Source organism: Ursus arctos, unplaced genomic scaffold, assembly GCF_023065955.2.
Source record: "Ursus arctos isolate Adak ecotype North America unplaced genomic scaffold, UrsArc2.0 scaffold_8, whole genome shotgun sequence".
NCBI classification, from domain to species: domain Eukaryota; kingdom Metazoa; phylum Chordata; class Mammalia; order Carnivora; family Ursidae; genus Ursus; species Ursus arctos.
The window spans coordinates 27735755-27762640 of record NW_026623100.1 but is presented as its reverse complement, the minus strand read 5'-3'; the positions used below and the strand labels follow the sequence as shown (position 1 = coordinate 27762640).

The 26886-nt window shown below is 34.9% G+C and overlaps 1 protein-coding gene across 9 annotated transcripts in view; it reads left to right on the top strand.

The window, feature by feature from the left end:
* The window catches only part of USP34 (ubiquitin specific peptidase 34), a 239393-nt gene that overhangs the window by 193572 nt on the left and 18935 nt on the right, over positions 1–26886 (top strand). For all 9 annotated transcript variants that reach the window (XM_026485129.4, XM_044377919.3, XM_048222672.2 and 6 more), the window contains 17 exons: positions 3485–3549; positions 3645–3720; positions 3808–3855; positions 3970–4035; positions 6361–6441; positions 8112–8197; positions 8788–8956; positions 9054–9128; positions 10686–10837; positions 14356–14404; positions 14485–14589; positions 14702–14746; positions 15494–15598; positions 17029–17176; positions 22239–22873; positions 24804–24961; positions 26734–26812. In XM_026485129.4, the coding sequence (XP_026340914.1) occupies positions 3485–3549; positions 3645–3720; positions 3808–3855; positions 3970–4035; positions 6361–6441; positions 8112–8197; positions 8788–8956; positions 9054–9128; positions 10686–10837; positions 14356–14404; positions 14485–14589; positions 14702–14746; positions 15494–15598; positions 17029–17176; positions 22239–22873; positions 24804–24961; positions 26734–26812 (2142 nt within the window). The remainder of the gene's footprint in view (positions 1–3484; positions 3550–3644; positions 3721–3807; positions 3856–3969; positions 4036–6360; positions 6442–8111; positions 8198–8787; positions 8957–9053; positions 9129–10685; positions 10838–14355; positions 14405–14484; positions 14590–14701; positions 14747–15493; positions 15599–17028; positions 17177–22238; positions 22874–24803; positions 24962–26733; positions 26813–26886) is intronic.

Sequence of the window (26886 nt, the reverse complement as noted above, 5' to 3'; positions counted from 1 at the left end):
TATGTATGGTAATGTTCTTGGATTGGGGGTGATAGAAGTTCCTTCTTTGCTTCATGTTACATAGAAATGTACCATGTATTTGAAATGCATTTAAAATACATATTAAACATTTCAAAATCTATCTTGTTTATAGTAATTAGGCTTTCTTTGTTTCATTATATAATAAATGATAATGTTACTTTAATGTCTTAAGAGCTATAAAATGTATTCACAACTCAGTGTGTGTTGTATCAGTGTTACAAATCTGCTAAAATGTAAATCTTCAGAAAGGTATACCTGATAAAAATTTACTCTTCCATCTAGACAATTCAGCTTTTACTATCTAATTGATTGATTGTTATTTGCACTGTTGTGGTTGAGTCTTAAACCGGGGATTTTGATCCCCTTTGTAACAAATACTCTTAACTGGTATCTTGACTCCCCAGAATGTTACTGATAAAAATCCAAGAATATGATCATCTTTTAAATCCTTGAATTGGATTTACCAGCAAAATTAGGTGTTCACTAGATTTCTTGTTCTAAATAAGGACCCAACAGTGTTTAATGACAAGCCAGCTCACTTGTGAAGTAAAATGAAATATTAAATAAAACTTTAATGATGTATATTCTTTACATTAATGGTTCTGAAACTTGCTATTTTCAGCATTCTTTTATATTCTTAAAAAGTATCGAGAACATTAGAGTTTTTAAAATATATTTTAATATGGTTATATCAGTATTTACCATATTAGAAATTAAAACAGATTTTTAAAATTTGTATTAATTTATTTAAAAATAACAAAATTAAGCCTATGACATGCTAATATAAATACCATTTTATGAAAAAAAATTTTTGGAACAAAACCATTCAGTGAGAAAAGTGGCCCTGTTTTATAAAAATGTTTGTAAGTCTTTTTAATATCTGATTTAGTAGACGACAGCTGGAGTCTTATACTAGCTTTTTGCATTTGCTCTGGTGTGATTTCATTCATCATTTAGCCTCTGGAAAACTCCATTGTATGCTTAGGAGAGAATGAGAGTAAAAAAGGGCAAATAGCCTCATCATACTACTAAGGAAATGGTTTTGATCTTATATATACCCTAAAATGGTCATAGGTATCCCCCACAGGTTTCTGAACCATTCTTTGAAAACCAGTGATTTATATTGTGACAGAAGGGAATCCGGACATTTGTTCTACTACAACAAGAAAAACAAATTGAACTACATTAGAATATTCTTTTTTCTTTAAAGATTTTATTTATTTGTCAGAGAAGGAGAGAGCGTACAAGCAGGGGGAGCAGCAGGCAGAGGGAGAAGCAGGCTCCCCACTGAACAAGGAGCCTGATGTGGGACTTGATCCCAGGACCCTGGGATCATGTATGACCTGACCTGAAGGCAGATGCTTAACCAACTGAGCCACCCAGGCGTCTCTAAGATATTCTTGATTGCAAACCTAAACCAACAGGTTTTTTCCTATCATTGTTTTAGCTTATTAATTGAAAAATAAATTTGCCTGAATATACGTTTTACTAAAAATATTCAAGTATGATAATACTGTTACTTAATACTAACATAGATTTTAGGTATAAACTGGAATCTGGTCCTTTAGATTTATACGTTTAAAATATAGCTAGTAGCAGACTTTCCCAAAGAGTAAATAGGGTATTTAGAACCATAAAATTATTTTTAAAAGATTTTATTTATTGATTGATTTTAGAGAGGTGGGGGCAGATGGAGAGGGAGAGAGAATCGCAAGCAGGCTCCCCACTGACTGTGGGGCCCCACTCAGGGCTTGAGCTCCAGACCCTAAAATCGTGACCCGAGCAGAAATCAACAGTTGGACGTTTAACCAACAGAGCCACGCATGTGTCCCAGAACCATAAAATTTATTAAGTAAACACACATTATAAATTGTAATGACTGTTATGGATAAAATGCTCAGAAAGGGTAGTTGATTGGAATTTCTGGGGAAAGTGATTAGGAAATACTTCAGATTAAACTTAAACTGAGACTTGAAAGTTAGCGAAGACTTAATCATGTGAGGAATACTCCAGGCAAAGAGATTATTATGTACAAATTCCCTTAGGAAAGACATTGCGTATTGGCATGTTTTAGAAGCTGAAAGATGAACTCTGAGGCTGTGATGATTAATAAGTGCAAGGAAATGTGGCCCAAGATGAAGTTGAAGAGGTGTGTAGAAAATATCTGGAGTGCAGTAATGTCATACTTATACACACCCACATGGCTCCACATATGTTGTATTGATAAAATGTAAAAAGGATCATCAAAAACCAAGATGAATATTTCTGTAGGACAGAAACGGAACAGAAATAAAAGCAATGAGTCTGGATTACCAGGCTTTAGGACCAAATCAGAAAATGGTGGCTGAGGGTTCTTGAGAGGTAAAGGGGATAAAAATTAGGACACAGAATCTAGAGCTGAGCTCATGGCTAAGAAGTAAGAAGCTTGGAATGGGGCTTCATTGCTATGAGAAAACACGATGGGTGAAGGCTCTCAAACCTTTCTTGAGGCTACAGCTTTCTAGAAGGCAGTGTGCATAGAAATGCTAGAGGACCAAGAACTCTGAAGCAGTCTATTCAGTGACTAGGTCTGTACCAGTGTGGAGCAGGAGCCCCAAAACATGATTATAAGACCTGGCGCCGGACTGGAGTAGTGGGCTGGGAGGCAAGGAGAGGTAGTTGAAAATCTTTAGGAGGAATAAACACAGGCAGAAATATCAATAATCAGAACATAAATTTGTTCCAGATAAAAATCATTTTATGGAAAGAACACTTAGAGCATGTTCAGCGTTCAGAGAGCTAAAAGAACACAAAACCTGAAGTCAGCAGAGCAGTTGTATAAGGTTCATGTTAGAAATAATCATTGTTCATAACTGTTACAGAATAAACAAGGAGGGGCGCCTGGGTGGTTCAGTCGGTTAAGCGTCTGGTCATGATCCTGAGCGTTCAGCTCAGTGATCCATGAGCATTTAGCTCAGGTCATGATCCTGGAGTTCCAGGATCAAGCCCCACATCAGGCTCCCTCTCTCACTCTCTCTCTCTCAAGTAAATAAAATCTTGAAAAGAAAAAGAATAAACAAGGAAATCACCTGATTTAGGTCTGCCAATCTGAATTGTTTTTATTTTGCCAGGTTTTGAACATAAACCTTTCTCATAACCTGTTTTTATCAAAATGGAACACGACATAATTTTATTCATTTATATATTTGCTCTTTAGACAGATGGGATTTCAGAGTTCTTTCAAAATCTTTATAATTGTATTTTTAAAGAACTGTGATTGTTTGAGGTAGCCAGATACATAATGATAAATTGGAGCAGGCTTAGTAACTATTTTCATATCCCACATACCTGGAAAGCCTGTATTTTTTGGTTTTCTTGTTTCTTTTAGAGCAAATCTTTTTTTGTCTTTAAAAAAAATACTGGTAAAATGGTAATGAAGCAAATGCTTTCTGATATCTAATGTTACCATTTTCTTTTTCTTCAGTGGATTTGGCATGATAACATGCAGTTTCTTCAAGACAAAAACATTTTTGAACATACATATTTTGGGTAAGTTTGGTAGACTTAGTGGTATATTTTTTGTTACACATTTAAAACAAATCTTATTCTGTAAGAAATGTAACTTAACTATTTTTTAATTCTAGGTTTATGTGGCAGTTATGTAGTTGTATTCCCAGTACATTACCAGATCCTAAAGCTGTGTCCCTAATGACGGCAAAGGTAATATATAAGCTTTAGATAGTTTTTTTTTCAAAATTGACTACTTTAAAATAATTAAAAATTTTTTTGTTTAATGTTTTCTTCCAGTTAAGTACCTCCTTTGTCCTAGAGACGTTTATACATTCAAAAGAAAAGGTATGTGTTTTGTTTTGTAAATTTTTGTGTCATTTATTAGACAGCTTTTGGTTTTCTTTATCTTTAGCTCCAGTCCACGCCTTAAATGACTTATTTTTTTTCTTTTTTTTTTAGCCCACAATGCTTCAGTGGATTGAACTGTTGACCAAACAATTTAATAATAGTCAAGCAGCTTGTGAGGTGAGGTGAAATAATTCAACAAATAATGCAAAGCTTAAGATGCACTTTTTTGTTTTATTTTCTTTTATTCTTAGATGCTATGGCAAAATTATTGTATTATAAATCATAGGGATCCCAGTGTAAGTTGTTCCTCAAGTTACTTAACAGCTGAGAAGGTTATAATTTATGTCCTATCCAACACTGATGAGATAATTGATTTTTAAGTTATTTAAAAATCCTTGTGTGCCTCCCCCCAGTCTATTAGAAGGAAAAATATAGAAAGTTCAAAAGACTGTATCAGATATTTCTTAACTAATTTTGAATATTATCAGAAAATATGTGAAAATAGATATCTTCCTTGCTCCTCCAAGATAGAAATGCGTATATCCTAGTATATCAGTTTACATCCAGTTTTATATTATGTTCTAATACATCCCTATAATAATATATCCCTAAGGATAATCTGCTCACAGGTAATGATCACTTAACCCTATTGCCACCTTAATATCATTTTATCATTTTTTGGTTAGCTTCCAAAGTGTGGTATAAACCTAAGAATGCAAGTCTTAAACAGAGATGGGAGATAACATGCTGTGCAGTAGATGAAATTAGTTGAAGATTTTGTGCTCGCTCGCTCTCTCTCTTTCTAACAAATAAATAAAATCTTTAAAAAAAAAGTTCTCTGATTATGCCTTGGAGCAGTGGAATTAGAGAATCTGCTTATTGTAGATTTCAAAGAGAAGGCTATAATTTTTTAAAACTTTGTCGTGAACATTTCAAAACAAGCATAAAAGTAAGAAGATAAGGAACTTTCAGATACCTATCACCCAATTTCAACAAATAACATTGTTTTGTTTTAATCTGTGGTTATCCCCTATTCCTGTATCAGCTGTAGTATCTTAAAGCAAACCCAGATAGCGTATCACATATCCATAAATAGAGTATGTATCTCTAATAAATGAGAACTTTAAAAATATATATATGTATAAACATGATTTCATTCGCTCCCTGTACAGTTAGAAGTGGTTCCTTAACAACATCAGTATTCATTTTGTGTTCACTTTTCTGTAATTATCTAAAAAATATTTTTTTCAGTTGTCTTCTTTGAGTTAGTATTCAAACAAGGACCACATTTTGTTTTTGTCTTTATTGTAAATCAACTTTCATCTGTGACAGTTACTTTTTTCCTCTCTTTGCTACTTTGTTATTTGATCTGCAGAATTCTCCACTTGATTGCTTTGACTGATTATATCCTCCTGGTGTTAGTTAACAAGTTCCTCTGTTCCCCCCCCTTGTGATTTTTTTTAAAGCTGTTTGATAGATCCAGAATATTGATTAGATCATCATTTGTTTTTTGTTTGTTGCCACTTCAGTTTTTTTGGTTTTTTTTTTAACTAAGGATCTCCAGAACTCTCTCAAGGACTTAAAATTCTCTACAGTTATCAGTAGTTGTGTATATGCACACACACAGTAAAATTCAACATAGGAGTTAAATATGTGATTAAGAGATATCTTGAAATCAGTAGGAAATTGTTCTAGCATAAAGAAGGGTGTTTTGGAGAGCACCTGTGTGGCTCAGTGGGTTAAGCACCAGGGTTGTGAGAGAGAGCCCTGTGTTGGGCTCTGCTGTGGGTGTGGAAGCTGCTTAAGATTCTCTCTCTCTCTCCCACTGTTCTCTTTCTTAAAAAAACAAAAACAAAAAACGGGGAGAGGTGGTGAGGGTTTTTTTGTTATCAAGAGAGCATAATTTCTTTTTAAACAGAAAATAAATCATACTCAGATTATATATTAATAGGAACAAAACATTCTGCAATGTGGTGTCTGTGAGGACTAAGAGGAAAATAGTATTCCACTTTATTATGTTAAGGAGTGCAGGTTGCTATCAGGCAGGTTTACACTGTGATGTAAAGGGCATTCATGGAATTCTGTAACGAGATGACCCTGATTATGACTTTAGGCATTTTAGAGTTTCAGACCTTTTTTTTTTTTTTTTTAAGATTTATTTATTACTTTAGAGAGAGAATGTGTGTGTGAGCAGGGGGAGGGACAGAGGGAAAAAGAGAGAATCTCAAGCAGACTCCCCATTGAGCATGGAGCCCAGCTCGGAGCTCTATCCCATCTACCCTGAGATCATGACCTGAGCCAAAAGCAAGAGTTGGATGCTTAACCAACTGAGCCACCCAGGTGCCTCTAGAATTTTAGACTTTCTAACAATGGAAGAATCTGTTTTGGTGAGAATTTAAAATAACTGAAACATAGACTAGAAATAAAGTCCTTGTGTGATTTTTTTTTTTTTTAATCCAACAAGTATTGATTGAAGGTTAATATCACACTATTTTTTTACAGTGGTTTTTGGACCGTATGGCTGATGATGACTGGTGGCCAATGCAGATACTAATTAAGTGCCCTAATCAAATTGTGAGACAGGTAAGAAAAAATTTATTTGAAAAAGAAGTGGCTTTCAAGTTAATAATTCTAAATTTGCCTGTGAAAATATTTTAACCCAGCATTCAAGGTAGTTTTGAAAAGATCGACCTCTTACCGTAAGAATCATTTTGCTATCATTTTACCAGCTTCTTTTAGCAAATCAACTATCTTTCCAACCAAGTGACTAAAATTGTTAACATTTCCTGGTTATAGGAGGATAGCTGTAAGTGCCTGTTCTCTCATATCCTGTTATCTCTGCTTTATGGGTTGTACTGATTCTTTTTCAGAATCTTAGATAGTCTAACTATAGTAGGATACTGTAATGTCCTTGAAAGTTAAATGCAGTATATAACATTTCTGTGAAAGATTCTGAACTGTCACATGAATCAATTTGTTTTCCTTAAATCACTGGAAAAATTAAAGAAGAAAAATGTAAATTATGATACAGAACCAATATTTTAATCTGAAAAGACCACTTTTCCGTTATTACCAAGATATAACCCTTATACCATATAATTCATCAGAACCATACAGTGTAAAATTTAGTGGTTTTTAGTATATCCCCAAACTGTGCAACCATTGTCTAATTTTAATAACACTAAGAGAAGTTCCATACCTATTAACAGTAACTCCCCATTTTATCCTGTCTCTTCTTTCCGGCCACTACTGGCAGCCACTAACCTACTTTTTGTTTCTGTGGATTTGCCTATTTGATGATAAATGGAGGGGTGGCTGGATGGCTCAGTCGGTTAAGCGTCTGCCTTCACTCAGGTCATGATCCCAGGGTCCTGGAATCAAGCCCCACATCAAGCTCCCTGCTCAGAGGGGAGTCTACTTGTCACTCTCCCTCTGCCCCTTCCTCCAACTCAGGCTTTTCTCTTGCATGCTCTCTCCCTCTCAAAAAATTAAATCTTTTACAAAAATAATAAATGGAGTCACGCAGTGTGTGATCTTTTGTGATTGGCTTCTTTGAGCAGTATTTTCATGGTTATGTTGTAGTGTGTATCTGTTCTTCCTTTTTATTGCTAAAAAATTTCATTGGATATAGCAAATATTGTTTATCCATTCAGCAGTTGAACATTTGGGATGTTTTCACCTTTTGGCTATTTTGAATAATGCTGCTATGAACATTAGGGCACAAATACTTTTGTGGGCATATGTTTTCAGTTCTTTTGGTTATCTACCTAAGAGTAGAAGTCCTGAGTCATATAGTCACTCTAAGTTTAACATTTTAGGAACACCAAACTGTTTTTCATGGCGTCTCCACCAGTTTACATCCCCACCAGCAATTTATGAGGGTTCCTATTTTCACTGCATCTTCTTTAGCATTTGTTACTGTCTTTTTGATTTTAGCTATCCTAATGAATGTGAAGTAGTATGTCATTGTGGTTTTGGTTTGCATTTCGTTAATAATTAATCATGGTGACCATCTTTTCATTTGCTTACTGGCCATTTGTATATCTTATTTAGAGAATCCCCAACCCATTTTAATCCATGTTTCTTTTGGTTAAACTTAAATCCTATTTCCTTCACCTAGTCATTGACTTTTGGCAAAAGATAATCTGTGGGGAAAATAGAAATGGGTGGCAGAGAATTTTGAAACGTTAATTTTTCAGTATCTTTGTTACCTTTGTTCAGGCTCTTAGGTTGTTAAAACTTTTCATTTATAGATGTTTCAGCGTTTGTGTATTCATGTGATTCAGAGACTCAGACCTGTGCATGCTCATCTTTATCTACAGCCCGGAATGGAAGATGGGTAAGAAGTAACTTTTGATCATTTTAAGCTTTTTAATGAGCTGCCTAGAGTATTTTAACTACCCACATTGAAATATTTAGTTTCAGGGCACCTGGGTGGTTCAGTTGGTTAAGGAGCTGCCTTCCGCTCAGGTCATGATCCCAGAGTCCTGGGAATGAGCCCTGCATCAGGCTCCCTGTTCAGCGGGGAGTCTGCTTCTCCCTCTCCCTCTGCCCCTCCTGCCCCGCTCATGCTCTCTCTCAAATAAATAATTAAAATCTTTAAAAGAAAGAAAGAAAAGAAAGAAAGAAAAATATTTAGGTTCGTTTATTTAAAAATCTATAGTAATACAAGTCAAGAAAACAGTATTATTTTATTTGTAATTAAGTGCATCTTCAAAATCCTCTACAGATAACTTCATGACTTAGTCTTTTTGTTTGGATTGATTTAGCCAGACACCATAATTAGAATCACCTACTCACACTATTGCAGTAGGTATTCACTATTACAAAGAAGAAAGAGATAAATTTAGGTTTTTAAAAATATTTCTTCCAGAATATTTATCCCCAGACTTTATACTGTCTCTAAGATGTATTAAATTGTGTCTTCAGGTCAGATGATATGGATGCCTCAGTAGAAGATATTGGTGGTCGTTCATGTGTCACTCGATTTGTGAGAACTCTGTTATTAATTATGGAACATGGTGTAAAACCTCACAGTAAACATCTTACAGAGTATTTTGCCTTCCTTTATGAATTTGCCAAAATGGGTGAAGAAGAGGTAAGGCTGTATCTTGTTTATTTCTGGGATTATGTACCTATTTTCAGTATTTAAAACAATTATTTTATATTTTCAAAATCAATGTTTTTATTTTTAGAGCCAGTTTTTGCTTTCATTACAAGCCATATCTACAATGGTACATTTTTACATGGGAACCAAAGGGCCTGAAAATGTGAGTACAGTTCTCTCTCATATTGGGGATGTAGGGGGCCATGTTTTCAAGTTTGTATCATGCAAGGTTGTTAGATATTAGAATGCTTTAAAGACCCTTCTAGCCCTGACATTAGATAATTTTAAGAGTTTGAGTTTGGTTGGTATTTTTAACGGGTATAGCAAGAGAAGAAATAATGAAATGATAAATTTCATGGCAAGGCCCTGAAACAAAGCAAATACATTTAGGCAGAATGGCCACCACCTACTTTGGGGTCACATCGATAGCATGTTGTTTCAGTGAACATTTTTGTTGGCCATATTTTTAAGCCCTTGCTATTGAGTTTGTCGGAGTATTCCAAAAATTGAAGTAGCTTGGTCTGTTCATAATATTAAAGCATGACATGAACTTTGTGTTGTCTATAATGGCCACGTTGGCTTATGCTCTATTTATACTATCTTCTTTAACCGCATTGCAACCCTAAGATGTAAGTACTATTGTTACCTCCATTTTACAGATCAGAAACTTAAGGCATAAAGAAGTTAACTTGTTTTAGATCACAGTGAGTTGGGCTTTAATCTTTGGTCAGATTCCTGAGCTAAACTGTTAACCATTATACTGTAATGTTTCTCAGAATATGGACTTTTACTGTCTAATTCCTGCCTATATGGCTCCCTGTTTAGATAGTGTTTCTTTTGCTTTGTTAAATCATAAAATCATTTCACTCTCTTGAATTTCAACGCAATAGAAGTCTTTGGAAGACTTGCTATTTGGATTATCTGAACACTGCAAATAAGGATTCTTTAATTTGTGTAACTGGCATTTTTATTAAGTAGGAAATACTGTTTTATCATACTCATATAAAATTTGATCCTGATTTATCTTACAAAGGGCTTGCCTGTAAGAAAAAAGAAATTATTAAAAGATATATCTGTGGGGGCGCCTGGGTGGCTCAGTGGGTTAAGCATCTTCCTTTGGCCCAGATCATGATCTCAGGGTCCTGGGATCGAGTCCTTCATCGGGCTTCCTGCTCTGCAGGGAGCCTGCTTCTCCCTCTGCCTGCCACTCCCCCTGTTGTGAGCTCGCTGTCTCGCTCTCTCTCTCTCTCAAATGGATAAATAAAACCTTTAAAAAAAAAAAAATGTGGGGCGCCTGGGTGGCGCAGTCGTTAAGTATCTGCCTTCGGCTCAGGGCGTGATCCCGGCGTTCTGGGATCGAGCCCCACATCAGGCTCCTCCACTAGGAGCCTGCTTCTTCCTCTCACACTCCCCCTGCTGTGTTCCCTCTCTCACTGGCTGTCTCTGTCAAATAAATAAATAAAATCTTTAAAAAAAAAAATGTAAGTGAGGTATAAATAGTTACAGTATTGAAAATCATTGTTCTTTACAGTTCCGCCTGCTGTCTAAAATTATCCTGAATGTTGTTTAAACTCGTAAAAGTCAGGGTTAGGCCTTTGAGTGGTTCTTCATGATGCATGCTCCTGCCACCATCTACCCTGGGTAGTTCTATGAAACAGTCAAGTTATTTTCTCTCAAGGTAATTCAATTTTAATGTATTAGTTTTAACATTTTGTTCTAGCCTCAAGTTGAAGTGTTGTCAGAGGAAGAGGGGGAAGAAGAAGAGGAGGAAGAAGATATTCTTTCTCTGGCAGAAGAAAAATACAGGCCGGCTGCCCTGGAAAAAATGATAGCTTTAGTTGCTCTGTTGGTTGAACAGTCTCGCTCAGAAAGGTGAAATGTTTCAACATTCAAAATGGTTAAAGCATGTTTGATTTTACTCCTTTTACCTAATTGTTTTACCACTAACTTCTGTTACATTAATTCCTTTTAAATTATACCACTATTCATCAACTCTTGTGGCATAAGTATTTCAGTCCTTTGTATCAGATGACTTTGTACCTCTGAGTCATGTTAGAAATATACGTTGAAGAAATATACAGTAAAATATTTAGCAAAATTATATGTGCATTCATCCTTTAACCTGGCAACACTACTTCCAGAAATCTGTTCCCCAAACACAGAAAGTTGTATGTGCAAGGATATTTATTGAAGCGTTTAGTTAATAATAGTAAAACACTGAATATTGAAGAAGAAGGGATTAGTTGAAAAAAAACAGGCATCCAGTCAATAGAATACTCTATTGCTGAAAAAAAGAAGTGTGGAATGTATTTGTACTACCATGGAGAGAAATTTAAGATAAATATTACCAAGTAAAAAAAGCAAGGTGGATAAAAGTGTGTATAGTATAGTACCTTTTGAGGAACGGGAAGCTGTGGCGGGGGCAGGGTTCAGGGGACAGAGATTAAGAGCATGTATACCCAATTTTCATTATTCCTCATTATGGATCACTGTTTGCAAATTTGCTTACTTGCTGGGATTTTTTGCAGTCCCAAAATTAGTATTCATGGCTCTTTTGCGATCACTTGTGGACTGCAGTTGTCCCTGTGCAGAGTGGCAAAAAATTTGAGTTACCTGACTCCTTCCTTCCTTCCCAGCCAAGGTCAAACAGGGTGACTATGACTTCTTGTTTCACTTCTCATATTGTAAACAAATGTCCTTTTCATGGTTTATGCCATGTTTTTCACATTCGTGCTTTTTCTGGTGACTTAGTGTTTAAAATTGCCCCCAAGTATAGTGCTGCTAAGTGCTATCTAGAGTTCCTAAGATCAAGAAGGCCATAATGTGCCTTAACAAGAAAATGCACGTTAGAAAAGCTTCTTTCAGGTATGAGTTAATGGTATTATTTGCTCTGACTTCAGTTTTAATGAATGAACAATATATATTAAATAAGGTATCTTTAAACATAAACACACACAAAACAAGGTAACCTATTGATTGGTTGAAGAAAATGTGACCAGAGGCTCACAAGTACCTAACCCTGTATTTTTCTTACTAGCAATGATTCAGTAATCACTAATTCGGTGTTTGCGGCATTTTATAGAACATAAGTACTACAAATAGCAGGAATTTACTGTATTTATAAAATTGAAAACTAAATCAAAAACTTAAAAAGGTTTCCTGTGGTTGGGGGAGGGAAAAGCAGATTGCTGGAAAGGACAGGAATGAAAGGTTGAGTTTGAATATACATTGTTTTTGTTTTTTTAGATTTAACTTGTAATCATGTAAATGTTTTATATAATGATAAGTAAATTAATAAAATGGAATCCCTAAAAATCAAAAGCAGACTGAAGTAAATGAATTATATATTGACCTGGTGGCATAGCACCTGGAAAGGAATTCACTAAAATGACTTTAGAACACATTAATTTAACTGTAAATTCCTAGTTGTATATGAAGGACAAAAAGAATTGTAAAATTACCCTAAACTGTTCTAAGTATATTGTTCATAGTGTAATTGTGATTGTTATCCTGAAGCTAGCATATAACCTAGAACAAAGCAAATAAGTAACTGTTAATGTCATTAGAAACCAAGATTTTCAGCAAAAGACAGAAGGAATACAAATATAAAATTGTAGGTTTCTTATGTAAGTTTTTAAAACTAAATTTGAATTTGAAAATACCAGTAGAGTCTATGGTGTATTTTGTCTTAAACAAAAAATGTTCTCTATACTTCTATTTTCTGAAAAGGCTTAGAAATCCTGCCCAACTCAGAATTAGTGAGCACCACTGGCATCTAGATTGTAGTCCCTAGATATCATTTCTTATGGAAGAAAATCAGGGTTCCTTGAAAAAATGGCCAATTCCAGGTCTTGGGCAAGAAATGAATGGGAAGCCTAGAACATTTTGTCATTTTGGAAAGCAGATTCTATTAAAGACTACTGAGATTATGTTAAAAGGGCAAGAACCAATTTATGGATATTCCTACTGGTCGTAGATTGGACAACCTGAGCATCAGTAGTAGAATAACTACAAGCGGACTAAAATACATCACAGATACTTTAAATCCATGAGTTTGTAATGGTGCCTAAAAACAAACAAACAAACAAACAAACTACTTACTGGTAACCTTTGGAGTATATTAGGAAACCAAATCATAATTTTGGAAACTTACTAATAAGAGAATGATATCAAGTGTTCATCTTCCCAGCAAGCATTATACTTCATGGCAACCAAATGGTAAATGAGAGAAAGCTCGCCGACTTGGAGGTGTTTGAGCTAATGAACGAGCAAGTAATGCTGAAATTAGAATATTTGTATTTTGTACCCCAAATGAAGTAATGGATCTAGGAGATGATCATCATTGACTGAAAATAGTACAAAAAGACAACCTTTCATTGTGTGCCTCCTGAAGAAAGTCGATACCACCACCTATAAAGCATGCTTAAGATTAAGCCTAGAAACAATCAAGTCTCTAGATCTAAACTACCAGTTTATAGGAAATACAAGGACAAAGGAACATTAAAGCAACACCACAAGAATACAATCAGCAAAATGGAAATGTGGGAAATTCTTCAGGACAAACCACCTACTTTCTTCAACTCATAAATTGCAAGATAAAAACAAAATTGGAGGGGAAACCAGTAGTCTGTAAGATATTTAAAAGACATTTCAACCACTTGCAACAGAGGACTTTATTTGGATCTTGAACCAACAAATTGTTAAAAAAATTTTTAGACACTTGAGGTAATCATACACTGACTGGATATTGTTTGATAGTAAGGAGTTGTGGTTTTATTTTAAGTGTGAATAATGGTAGTCTGGTTATGTTTTTTAAATTTATCTGTTAGAAATACATACTGAGATTCTTGGATTAAATGATAAAATACCTGCTTCAGAACAGTACACATTGAGTGGGAGGTACAAATGAAACAAGACTGAGCATGAATTAGTAATTTGAAGCTGAATAATGGGATACTTCCATTATCTTATTATTTTTGTATGTACCTGAAATTTTCTATAGTAAAGAAATATGCAGAAGTTGTGAACTGGTAACTGAAACTCTTTAGTATTTCTTAGAAGTTCGTTTTGTTTTGAGGGGTCTCATGTCAAAAAAAAAAAAAAAATCAGACCCATCCTAGTTTTATAATACACAAAAATATTGAGTTAATTAACTGGGAAATAAAGTAGGTTTGGGCTTCCATACATCAATTCTGGAATCTTGAAAAATTGTCTAAAAGATGTTTATCTAGCAAGTAATTTTAGCTAGGAGAAAGTTCAAAAATCATTTTGTATTGGTGGCTTGGTACAGTTGTAATTGAATTGACAATTTTGATGCATGTCATGATGCAAATAGCTATAAAGTAGCACAGAGAGAAGAAAAACTTATTTCCACTGATGTTTCCTTTCAGGCATTTGACATTATCACAGACTGACATGGCAGCATTAACAGGAGGAAAGGTAATACTTTGTATATTAGAGGATTTGATCATCTCACAAATAATAATGGTTCTTAAATGAACAACTTTTACTTTTAACAGGGATTCCCCTTCTTATTTCAACATATTCGTGATGGCATCAATATAAGACAAACTTGTAATCTGATTTTCAGCCTCTGTCGATACAATAATCGACTAGCAGAACATGTAAGTGCTGAGAAACAGTCTTAAAGCTTTTTGGTAATTTTAAAAAGAATGTTCTGAAATCCTCCTTTTCTTTTTTTTTTCTTTCTTTTTTTTTTTTTTTTTTTTTTTTTAGATTGTGTCTATGCTTTTCACATCAATAGCAAAGTTGACTCCTGAGGTATGTACCATTAGTTAATTCATGTTTTTAAGACTACTAGTGCTTTCAAATAAACCTTTCTAATTGTTCTTGAAAAAAATATATCAAGGTTTCTCCCATAACACAGCTTATTTTTCAGTATGTAACTTGAATAAGCTGAGTTACTCCTTTCTGTCTTACTATCATAAATGTAATTTTCCCAGTTAAATATAAATTTACTTAGTATAAGTTCAACATATTGGAGTGCCACATAGATACTAAACTTGAAAGTTGTTTGATTTTAAGCATATATCGTAATTGTGTTCAAGAAAAAAGTAGACTAACCAGATGAAAAAATGTGGAAATATAATAATACAGTACTATACAAAAGTATTTTTGTAAAATGGTAATGTTCTAGCTGTATGATACTTTGTCAAATATTAATGTAAATTACACCTTAAAGATCAAGGGATGCTACAAGAAACTTTTAACCTAAATTATTCTATGAATAAGGTGGTCTCATTAATAAAAGTTTTGATTGTTTTTTTCCAAATTGATATCCAGAAAAATACATGTGTTCTCTTACATGTGGTGCCCATGCAATTGACTTTGTATCCCAAGTTGATCGTGCTGCTTTATATAGTTGAAGTTTATATGCAGGAGTACTGAGGTCTGCTAACCTAACACAGATTTAAATGTGATGTGTAGAAGAGTTTTACATGTTTCTTTTCTGCTGAAACAGGTGGATTCAAGTACATTTAAATACACAGTTATGTATATGTCTTACAGGCAGCCAATCCTTTCTTTAAATTGTTGACTATGCTAATGGAGTTTGCTGGTGGACCTCCAGGAATGCCTCCCTTTGCATCTTACATTCTACAGAGGATATGGGAGGTAAGTACTTCAGTAGATGTTCCAGTATTTCTTTTTCTGAGAATTTTATTTTTCTAACAAAGTCATTACCAGTTTAAGTACCAGTTTCTTCCTTGGGTAATCCAAAATGGTTTTAGTGGGTCACAAGTCAGGGAAGAAGACATGCTTTAGTCAGGAGGCTTGTGGGGGAGAAAGAAATCTTGTCTTACCTCCCATAGGTTTGAAGACTGTTGTAGAGTCATTAAAAATCTTTGGCCAGTCTAGTGTTTTCATTCCCTTCCCCTCAAAAAAGATTCTGTAAAGTGATAGAATCTTAGAAATACAAGCTGAGCGTTTTCAGCAGTTGACAGAAATGGTACAGGAAGTACCAGCCACATCCTTTCCTTCAGAGTAACTGCTGGGGTCACAGAGTTTCTCTTTAGGGAATGTTGGGAAAACCTCTGTAGACCAGGGGTCAGCAAACTTGTTTTCTCACTGGTCAGTTAGCAAACATTTTAGGCTTTGAGGGCCCTGTGATATCTTTTGCAGCCACTCAACTGCCATTTTAGCCTAAAACCATCTAGACAGTACATAAATGAGTGGGTATGGAACTGGCCTGAAAGCCAAATCTAGATTCCTAAGATTTCTCTATCCCATGAAAAAAATCTCCCCAGCAGTGCAGTTACTGCTTTTCATTTTCATGTGCAATGATAGATGGGGCACACAGTAAGAAAAATAAAGATGAGGGCTCCTGGGTGGCTTAGTTGGTTGAGTGACTGACTTCAGCCAGGGGATGATCCTGGAGTCCTGGGATCGAGTCCGGCATTGGGCTCCTGTTCAGTGGGGAGTCTGCTTCTCCCTCTGACCCTCCCCCATCTTATACTCTCTCTCTCTCTCAAATAAATAAATAAAATCTTAAAAAAAAAAAAAGAAAAATAAAGATGAGAAACTTTAGAGAATTATAAGCACTTTTAAGTAAATTTATGAATTTAATAAGACCTAAACGTCATTGGGTTCTCTTATTGGTTCTGTGTTAAACTTCTTGGTTATTTTAATTTTATTTTATAAACTAATGGCAGATTTTTCTGAATATTTCCTGTTGATAAATACAGTTTTAAAAAGGGAGAGGAGCACCTGCGTGGCTCAGTCAGTTGAGTGTCCGACTCTTGATTTTGGTTCAGGTCATGATCCTCAGGGTCGTGAGATGGAGCCCTGCATCAGGCTTCGCACTGAGTATGAAGCCTGCTCTTAAGGTTCTCTCTCTCCCGGTCCTTTTGCCCCTCCCCCCTTAAAAAAAAAAGTAATTAAAAATAAAAAAGTAAAAATGTAGAAAAACATGGGCGAAACTTCTCTTAGCTCTAGTTTTCAAAAAACTGTCTTGGCTTTAAGTGTTTAATGGCATATAGCAAAAGTAAATAAAAAAGTAACTCCTCAATCGGTTTTATAGTCTCTTCTTGTCATTTCAATTTTAGGTAATTGAATACAATCCTTCTCAGTGTTTGGATTGGTTGGCAGTACAGACACCCCGAAATAAACTGGCACACAGCTGGGTCCTACAGAATATGGAAAACTGGGTCGAGCGGTTTCTTTTGGCTCATAATTATCCTAGAGTCAGGACTTGTAAGTCAAATATTCAGAACTTAAACCATTTGTTGTTCCAAGTTTTGCTTTTTTGTTTTTTAAGGCAATTATAGTTAATTCCCATTGTTGTACAGTACAAAGGCTCTTGGAGATATTGTTCTTAAAGGCCAAAGTTACATGGTACTCAGAAATGGCAGTGTTTTGCAAATATCTACAGTGCTTTGGGTGTTTTAAGGATAGGAAACTGTCGTGTCTTGGGTGACATCACCACCATCACCATTTTTGTTTCCTTGCTTGATAGATTACAAAGCATGATCAGCATTAAGTGAAGAATGTAGAGGATCAGAAAATCCTCTTAAAAGTAACTTTAAGGCTAAGAAGAAAGTAATAAAAAGGCATAGAACAAATTGAGAGAAAATACTCAATGAAATCAGAGTTAAATGATAAACACCTTTACACAGGCTGGAAGAAAATAAAGCTCTTGGAAGACAGATGGACAAATACAAAAAATTGATACTTTACAGATTAGAAAATTGCTTGTAAATAGAGTATGTTCTCCTTTGATAATATTCAAAGAAACAAAAAAGTTGTTTATTTTTAAAATTTCTTTAATCATTAAATTTAATCATTAAAATAATTTTTCCTAGCTGTCTACTGAAAGGGCATAGAATCAGTGTTACTGCTATAGCAACATGCACATCAAATACCCCCAGATCCATGTTTCTAAAGACCATTCTCCAATAAAACAAATAACAGCTCTTTGAAGAAATGGCAGGTAACACACAAGATGAGCCTGGAGCATCTTGTAGGACCAGAAAGTAAAGAAGTACTCAAAAAACAAAATGATGGGGCTGTGTCAAGGGACACACACTCAACCTGAAAGAATTCCCAGTGGCTAAAGCTGGAACAATTTGAGTAAAAAAATAAATAACGTAGTACTGGATTATGCCCCCAAGTATAAAATAAATATCTATGAGTCCGTACTGATAAATGATCAAATAAATGAGAGGAGACAAATCTCCTATACAGAAGAATTCTAAGTAATTTATGTACATCTGCCTTCCAAGGAGGTAGAGCTGACCCTCCTTTCAAGGAGTAGGGAATAATGGGGAATGTAACTTTTTTTTTCCTTCAAATTTTTATTCAAATTCTAGTTAATATACAGTGGAGTGTTGTTTCAGGAGGATTCAGTGATTCATTATGTAAAACACCCAGTGCTCATCATACCAAGTGCCCTTAATTCCCATCCCCCACCCACCTTCCTCCATCACCCCTCAGTGTATTCTCTGTCTTTAAGAGTTTGGTACAATTTTTGGGTAACGTAACTTTAAGTGTAGCAATTTGACAAACATTAACTCAGCCAGATGATTATGGTTAATATCATCACTGATGTGTATTGATAGTGTGTACCCTTGATACCCTTGATATAATATGATATAAAGAGCACTTTACCTATATGGTCTTCCTTACAAAAACCCATCATATGAGTCTAAAAGTGATAAACATCAGACCCAATTTGAGGGACATTCTTCAAAAATACCTGACCCCAAGTACTCCTTTAAACTGGGAAGCTTTTCCATACACAAGAAGAGTCTGAGAAACTGTCACAGCCAAGAGGAGCTTAAGGAGACATGATTAAATGTAGTGTATCCTAGGTGGGATCTTAGAGCCAAAATAAAAGAACATTAATGGGGCTCCTGGGTGGCTCAGTCGGTTAAGCATTTGCCTTCGGATCAGGTCATGATCAGGGCATGGGATTGAGCCCCGTGTCTATCTCCCTGCTCAGTGGGGAATCTGCTGCTCCTTCTGCCTCTGCCCCTCTCTCCACTCATGCGTTCTCTCTCTCTCTCTCTCTCTCTCTCTAATAATTAAAATCTTTTTAAAAAAAATTAAGGCAAAACTAATAAAATCTAAAGTATGGAGTTGAAAAGTAATGTGTCAGTATTGTTTCCTTAGTTAAAATAAATGTACTAAAGTAATAATAGATGTTAATAATAGGAGAAAAGGAGAGAAGAGTGTATGGGGACTGTGTCTGTTCTGCCTATTCTAAAATAAAAGTTTATTTAGGAAAAACACCTTGTACTTGTGAGTACATGGATTGGCATTGGTGCTTAGAGGCTTGTTTTTCCTGCGTTTATATAACACCATAGTAATGGGTTATTTGTAAGTACTGACATGTATGCTGATTGGCATTCATGTCCTGACTTCTGACCGTAAGACAATAAAAAATCTGAACCAAAAAATCTGCTGAACCAAAAAAACACAAAAGTTTTTCAGCTGTTACGTCTTATATTGATGACAGTACTGAGGAAATGGCATTCTCCTACATTGCAGTGAAATTTTAAGTAAATATTACCCTTTGAAAGGCACTTTAGCAATATGCAGTGAGATCCTTCAAAATACTTTGCCTTTTTAAATTCAAGGATTCCCATATAAGTAAGTCACCTAATATATGAATGCTTAAATAGCATTATTTTTGGTTATGAAAAATTAAAAGCTGGATGTTCAGTTGGGAAATAGTTACAGTGAATCATTTAAAAATTATAATAGACTGTAGTAATATGAAAATGTGCTTTTTGACATAATGTAACTTGAAAAAACAGCCCAATATTTGAATAGAATCAATATAACAATAAGAATTATAGTAACATGTATAGAAAAAAAACTGAGAAATAGTTTTAAATCCTACAAAATTTTAAGGAATGCCTTAGAATGTTCAGAGAAAAAAAAAATGGAGACATCTTAAAATAGTTGAAGAGTTGCCACATAGAAATGAAGATAGATTTGTTCTAAGTTTTCTATAGTATAGAACTAAATGAAGAGACTCTTGAGTCACAGTAAGGTAGTTTTTAGCAAGATGGTCTATTCTTCCATACTGACCTTCCTAGAAGTTGTATATTTCTCCCAAGCAGAGCTTATTTTTTATTTAGAAGCAGATAGCTCTTAAATAAATAGATGGTTTGGTATATAATAAAGCAAAACTAAATGTTTTTTAACATTTAAGAATTGTTTATTTAAGTGGGTCTTTGGTAGAGTGTTTTGAACCTTTCATTGTGTTTGAAAATTTTTCCTAATAAAATACTGGGATAAAAGTATTTAACTTAGGGGTGCCTGGGTGGCTCAGTCATTGGGCGTCTGCCTTCGGCTCAGGGCATGATCCCGGAGTCCTGGGATCGAGTCCCACATTGGGCTCCTCTGCTGGGAGCCTGCTTCTTCCTCTCCCACTCTCCCTGCTTGTGTTTCCCCTCTCGATGGCTGTCTCTCTCTCTGTCAAATAAGTAAAATCTTTAAAAATATATGTATTTAACTTAAACTGAATAAGTTTTTTCTAATCACAAATTACTTTTCTTAATAGAGGCTTATACAAAGATTGGCCAGGATGACCCCTATATGCCAAGTTTTAATATTGGAAGCCGTTACCAATATGAGCCTAACCAGAGCAACATATAGGTGAAAAAATACGTAGAAATGAAGTATTGTGCACAAAGTGGTACATAAGGTTTAATTTGAAATCTGTAAAATAGGTTATAATTAATTTTAGGGTTTCTAAAATTTTAATTTTATATGTTATTTGCTTTAACAGAACATTGGAAATTATCAGATTATAGGTAGAATAGTGGGAGACAGAATTAGTAGGTGTATTGAAAAGAGCTAAACTGAGGCATGAGAGTCCTTGAGGAGGCTCTGTGGTGGTGGTTTTTAGGAGGATTAGCTCCTGAATCTATCTGGGTTTGAATTCCAGCTCTGCCACGAGATGTGTAACACGGGTGTAGTCTTACTGTTTTCAGTCCAAGTGAAAGTGGGGATAGTAAAAGTAGTGCCTCCTAAACAAAGTTATGGTGTTAAATAGTATAAACATGTGATAAATGTTAGCAATTCTTGTTGTTGTTGGATCATTATCATTATTGTCATCATCATCATTATCATTTCCCAGGGCTAAATCTGAGCTCCGCCTCTTTATCTGTGTGACTTTGGTCTTTGCCTCTCCAAGATTCAGATTTTCCAATGTAATATCACCTGTCTCCAGAATGATTGTGGGGATTAAATGAAGTAATATTTTAAAATATTACTATATTTATATATATATTTATATATTACTAAATATTACACACCTAACTCAGTGCCTTGCACACACAGTAACTGTTTTTACAGATATGAACTCAACTAATGAGTTATTTACATCTCAGAATTGTATGCTTAATAACATTTTTCAGGTATGTTGAAGAAGGGAGGGTTTTTTTTGCTTTCATAGTCAACCTAGAAGCTTCCAATTATGGAATGAATAAATCATGGGGATAAACAACATAGGGAATACAGGCAATGATATTGTAATCGTATTGTGTGGTGACAGATGGTAGCTGCACCGTGGTGAGCACAGCATAACATAGAGAGAAGTTGAATCACTGTGTTGTACACCTGAGACTAATAAACGTTGTGTGTCAACTGTACTCAAGTGAAAAAATTTTAAAAATACAAACTTAGCCTAGAAGAGTTTTAAAGATATTTCCAAAGTTAATGTTCTGTAATTGGTGTATATATATATATATATATATAGTCTTGTACGTTACAATGAACTTTAAAATAGACGATCTCATTCTGTGTTTATAACTATTTTATTGTTAATCTCTATAAATTACTACAAAATAACTTACCCTTATTTTGTAAAGAAGAAGAAAAGATGCTAACGCATTGAACGATTTGATCACGTCAGACAGCCTTAGCTAGGTCTTCTGGCTCCAAATGCTGTGTTCTTCCTGTTAAGCCATATTATTTCCTAAGAAGAAATGAAACGATCAAATAAGTGGAAAATTCTACATCTGGGGAAAGCTAACAGAGAAGTTTAAAACTGTTTCTATTAATGTAATTATTTTTGCCACTTAAAAAATAACAATGACAGAATGGAAGGCGTCTGTTTTCATCATTCCTTGAGATTTTTCTGCGGGGCCAGTGGTAGGGCAGAAAGATATTAAGAAATGTTCATGTCCCTTAATTTTTATTCATTTTAAGTTTTAAAGAGAAGAGTGGCTTTGTGTTTAATGACTGCTCTTCAGTCTGTTTTATATCTTGCAAGGATCTGACAGTTTTGTTTTACATTTTATAGCTGCAGCTTATCTTCTGGTGTCCCTTATACCAAGCAATTCATTCCGCCAGATGTTCCGGTCAACAAGGTCTTTGCACATCCCAACCCGTGACCTTCCACTCAGTCCAGACACAACAGTAGTCCTGCATCAGGTCTACAACGTGCTCCTTGGTTTGCTCTCAAGAGCCAAACTTTATGTTGATGCTGCTGTTCATGGCACTACAAAGCTAGTGCCCTATTTTAGCTTTATGACTTACTGTTTAATTTCCAAAACTGAGAAGCTGATGTTTTCCACATATTTCATGGATTTGTGGAACCTTTTCCAGCCTAAACTTTCTGAGCCAGCAATAGCTACAAATCACAATAAACAGGCTTTGCTTTCATTTTGGTACAATGTGTGTGCTGACTGTCCAGAGAATATCCGCCTTATTGTTCAGAACCCAGTGGTAACCAAGAACATTGCCTTCAATTACATCCTTGCTGACCATGATGATCAGGATGTGGTGCTTTTTAACCGTGGGATGCTGCCAGCCTACTACGGCATTCTGAGGCTCTGCTGTGAACAGTCTCCCGCATTCACACGACAGCTTGCTTCTCACCAGAACATCCAGTGGGCCTTTAAGAATCTTACACCACATGCCAGCCAATACCCTGGAGTGAGTAAAATTGATAATTCTATCTGTATCTTCAAATTGATTGGAAATAACCTATCCCCCCCCCCCCCCCGTGGGAAGTGGTAACAAAATATGGAAGTATAGTCTAACTTGAACTGTTCTTTCTTAAGGACTTAATGTGTATTTATTTTCTTGAATACATGTATAAAATGCTGTATTACTATAAAATTGATAAGTAATATGGATAATTTTTCTTAGGTTGATGTTGAAATTTTATCTCCAGTTGAACTTAGCTATTTTCGTTTGTGTTTTTGTAAATGTCTTTTATATGTACTGAATGAAAAAAGTCAGCTTTGTGATACAATTTTAGGGAAGTATTTATCGTTTAGATATTTATCATTAAGATCTACATGCTATTCTAAGCTGTGAGCTAGACGATATCTTTATCTTAGCTATAGTATTCCCTAGTGTTTTTTTCTCACTCTACATTCAGGTGAACGAAGTGGATAAGGGGTCTATCAGGATACAAATATATGCAGTCTAAATCTGATTCCTGTTTTTCTGCAGACTATTTGTAGGTTTCATATTAAAACTTTCTCCCTTCACATATGGCTGTAATTCCTGGATATTTCTTTTCACTGTTTCTTTAACTCTCTTTTGTAAACTGAAGATTACACCAAGAGGATATAAATCTAGAAAAGGGGTTGGAAGGAGAGTGCAGAATACTTTTTTTCAACCTGTTGTAAACCCAGAGACCACACACTGCTAATGTAAGAAGTTTTTTGCTAAATGGGAGATGGTGGGAGTGGAGAAGCAGGAGCTTTTTCAAGACATCCAACATTTACTTAAGAGTTTAATCAAATGAACATGATGAAGAATATTGTAATTATTGGTATCCTCGAATTGTGTAACTTTTTTCCTGTTGAAGAAAGGACCTTTCCTGTCCTTCAGATATGATGTAGTAAATTGTTCTCACCCAGAAAGAATAACCTAGTTTCCAGCCAGGAAATTTAGAATGCTTAGAATAGAAGAAAAAGAGTGAGTATATTAAGTACCAAAAGAGGTTCAAAGCCAAGGCTTTCAAACAGAAGGAAACAAATGTGAGAGTCTGCCTGACCTCGAAGGAGTCAGGACAGGATTTATCAAGATTTATCAAAATTCAGTGGATTTTCTTTATCACATTCACATAAATAATATTTGACTTAGTTACTAAACATGATGTCCATGGTTAAATATACCTTTTTGAGTGTTGGGGGAGTTAGAATATTTATTTATCTGATAGTGTTACTTCCTGACATCAATAAAATATAACATCTTTTATTGTAGAGCTTAACTGTTGGAGATTTTCATGAAAATGGTGCTTAAATCAATTTTTGCATGAAAATTATGGAATCGGGGGTTTTCAGTTCACTGATAAGTATGGCCACGTGCCCATGCTAAATGAGCGTATAAACCCACAGTTAGCGATTTTACTTAAATATTAGTTCCCACATTTCATCCATCAGATAACTTGAACTAGCCATTCATCAGTCCAGAAAGAGCATTCCAAATGTTAGCACAAAGGGTTTTCTCATATATGGTATTAATACAAATGTAAATGAGGGCTATAAAATTTTGTGAGAAGTTATGATTTCTCATTAAAGAAACAGGGGCAAAGGATTGGTGTAGCATATCTGGACATCCATTCGAAGTTACAAAGCTCTAGTGCTTTAAACAGTATTAAGACTAAACATGAACCCTAAAAATGAGTCTTTGTGAAAATTTGATTATTTACTTTTGGTGAATAATATATTAAATTTTTAAAATAGAATCTGTTGCTAATTTTATAACTTTTTGAATGGTAGTATAATATGATTTCATTTGTATAATTTTAAGAGCTGGCTAGTGGGCATAACATTCAGAAATGAGAAGCAAACATTCTAAAATGTTGTAGGGTTAAAAGCTCACCATGATGCTTATTTACCCTTTTTAGGCAGTAGAAGAACTATTTAACCTGATGCAGCTGTTTATAGCTCAAAGGCCAGATATGAGAGAAGAAGAATTAGAAGATATTAAACAGTTTAAGAAAACAACCATAAGTTGTTACTTACGTTGCCTAGATGGCCGCTCCTGCTGGACTACTTTAATAAGGTAAAAAGATGTTTTCTGGTGTTTTTTTAATTTGTTTTGTTTTTCCAAGTGAGGGAGTGGGGACCATCCTTTTGACACTTAAAGAGTTACAGTTATTTATAACTGAAAGTTTACTGGTTCTTTAAGGTGATTAGGGAAGCATTTTTGCATTCAGTCACCTTGGAAGGATTCATCTTTTAAAAATTAACGAGCTGCCTTTGAATAGCTTTTGTTTTCATGATTTGGTTTTGGATTGTTTGTATGTGTTTTATCAGTATCATAGAATCAGGGTTGGAAGGAATCTTAATGTGCAGTCTTACACCTAAAGCTTGAATTCTCTTCTTTCTTGTGATTCATCCTGTCTTATGCTTGGACGGTTTAGTTCTAGAGGCCTCCAGAAACAGCTTTCTCCTTCTTTGGATGAGACTTATTATTAATGTGTTTTTCATTCTATTTAGCCCAGATTTACCTATCTTTTTTAACTGTAGGAATTAGCCAAAATAACAAAACATCATCTTTATAATTGTTCAGAGTTACAGAAGTTATTGAATGGCTGTAAAGGAAGTCTACAACAAATTACACATAATTCCCTTTAACTGTGGAAATAAAGTCCAGGTTAATTTCTTAAAGTGTTTCTGTATATTACATCTAAGACTTGGAGGTAATGTCCTTTATTAGGCACACAGTTTTTGGCATCTTTCCTTGAAAATAATAGTATTTTATGCTTAACACACTTAGGTTATTTCAAATTATCTTCCTCAGAAAACTTGCAAATTTGAATCTTTATTAGTACACAAAATGAATTAATTATGGTTTTGCCAGGAGTCTAAAGGAAGGAATTCTTCTAAAATTTTGGCATTAATTTTGAATACATTGTGTTTCCAAGGTTTACTACTTAAAGCTTATTCTCAAAAAAAAAAAAAAAAAAGACTTTGAGCTTTAATTCTTTTTTGAAAAAAGGAAAGAAAACATCCAAGTGAAGTAGAAATATTCCAGTTGTACTACGTATAGCAGCAGTTTCCAGTACCTAATAATGAAATTAGGTCTATTAATAAGAGCAATACAACTACTTTTGATAATTAATCACATAAATTTTCAAGACCAAAATGCACTTAATGTTTTTCCACTCATGTTTCTCTAAGAACCAGCTGACAAGTGCTTGGGTAATTAAGTGTATTTTGTTATTATCCTGAGCTTAACATAATTTAGAAGATAAACCCGTTATAAAAATAAGCATTGTTTATACTGAAACTTTAAAAATATTCCCATGATACCTCTCTTGCACCATTGAATTGTTGACTAGACACTAGCAGACAAAACTTTTCTCCATGTTACTTAGAGGGTTTCTCTTTCTTTTCTTTTCTTTTTTCTTTTCTTTTCTTCCTCTTCTTCTCTTTTCTTTTTTCTTTCCTTCCTTTCTTTCTTTCCTTCCTTTCTTTCTTAGATTTTATTTACTTGACACACAGAGAGAGAGCCAGCGAGAGAGGGAACACAAGCAAGGGGAGTGGGAGAGGAAGAAGCAGGCTCCCAGCAGAGCATAAAGCCCGATGCAGGGCGGTCCTAGAGCACTGGGATCACGCCCTGACCCGAAGGCAGACGCTTAATGACTGAGCCACCCAGGCGCCCCTCTTAGAGGGTTTCTTAATATTAACTCCTTTTATTACATTACTAGGAAACAAATATAGCAGTTTCTCTCCTATAGGTAGAAAAGAGCCTAAATTATAGTTTTCTTCTATTTTTTATCACCTCAGTTTTCCATTCTGAGTTCTCAACCTGGATTTTTTGTATTGTAGTGCCTTCAGAATACTATTAGAATCTGATGAAGATAGACTTCTTGTTGTATTTAATCGAGGGTTGATCCTGATGACTGAGGTAAATATTTTATTTCATTTTACTGTCGATATAGCTCATTTTAATGTTCTCACCAAGGCTCGTGTGTATGTGCG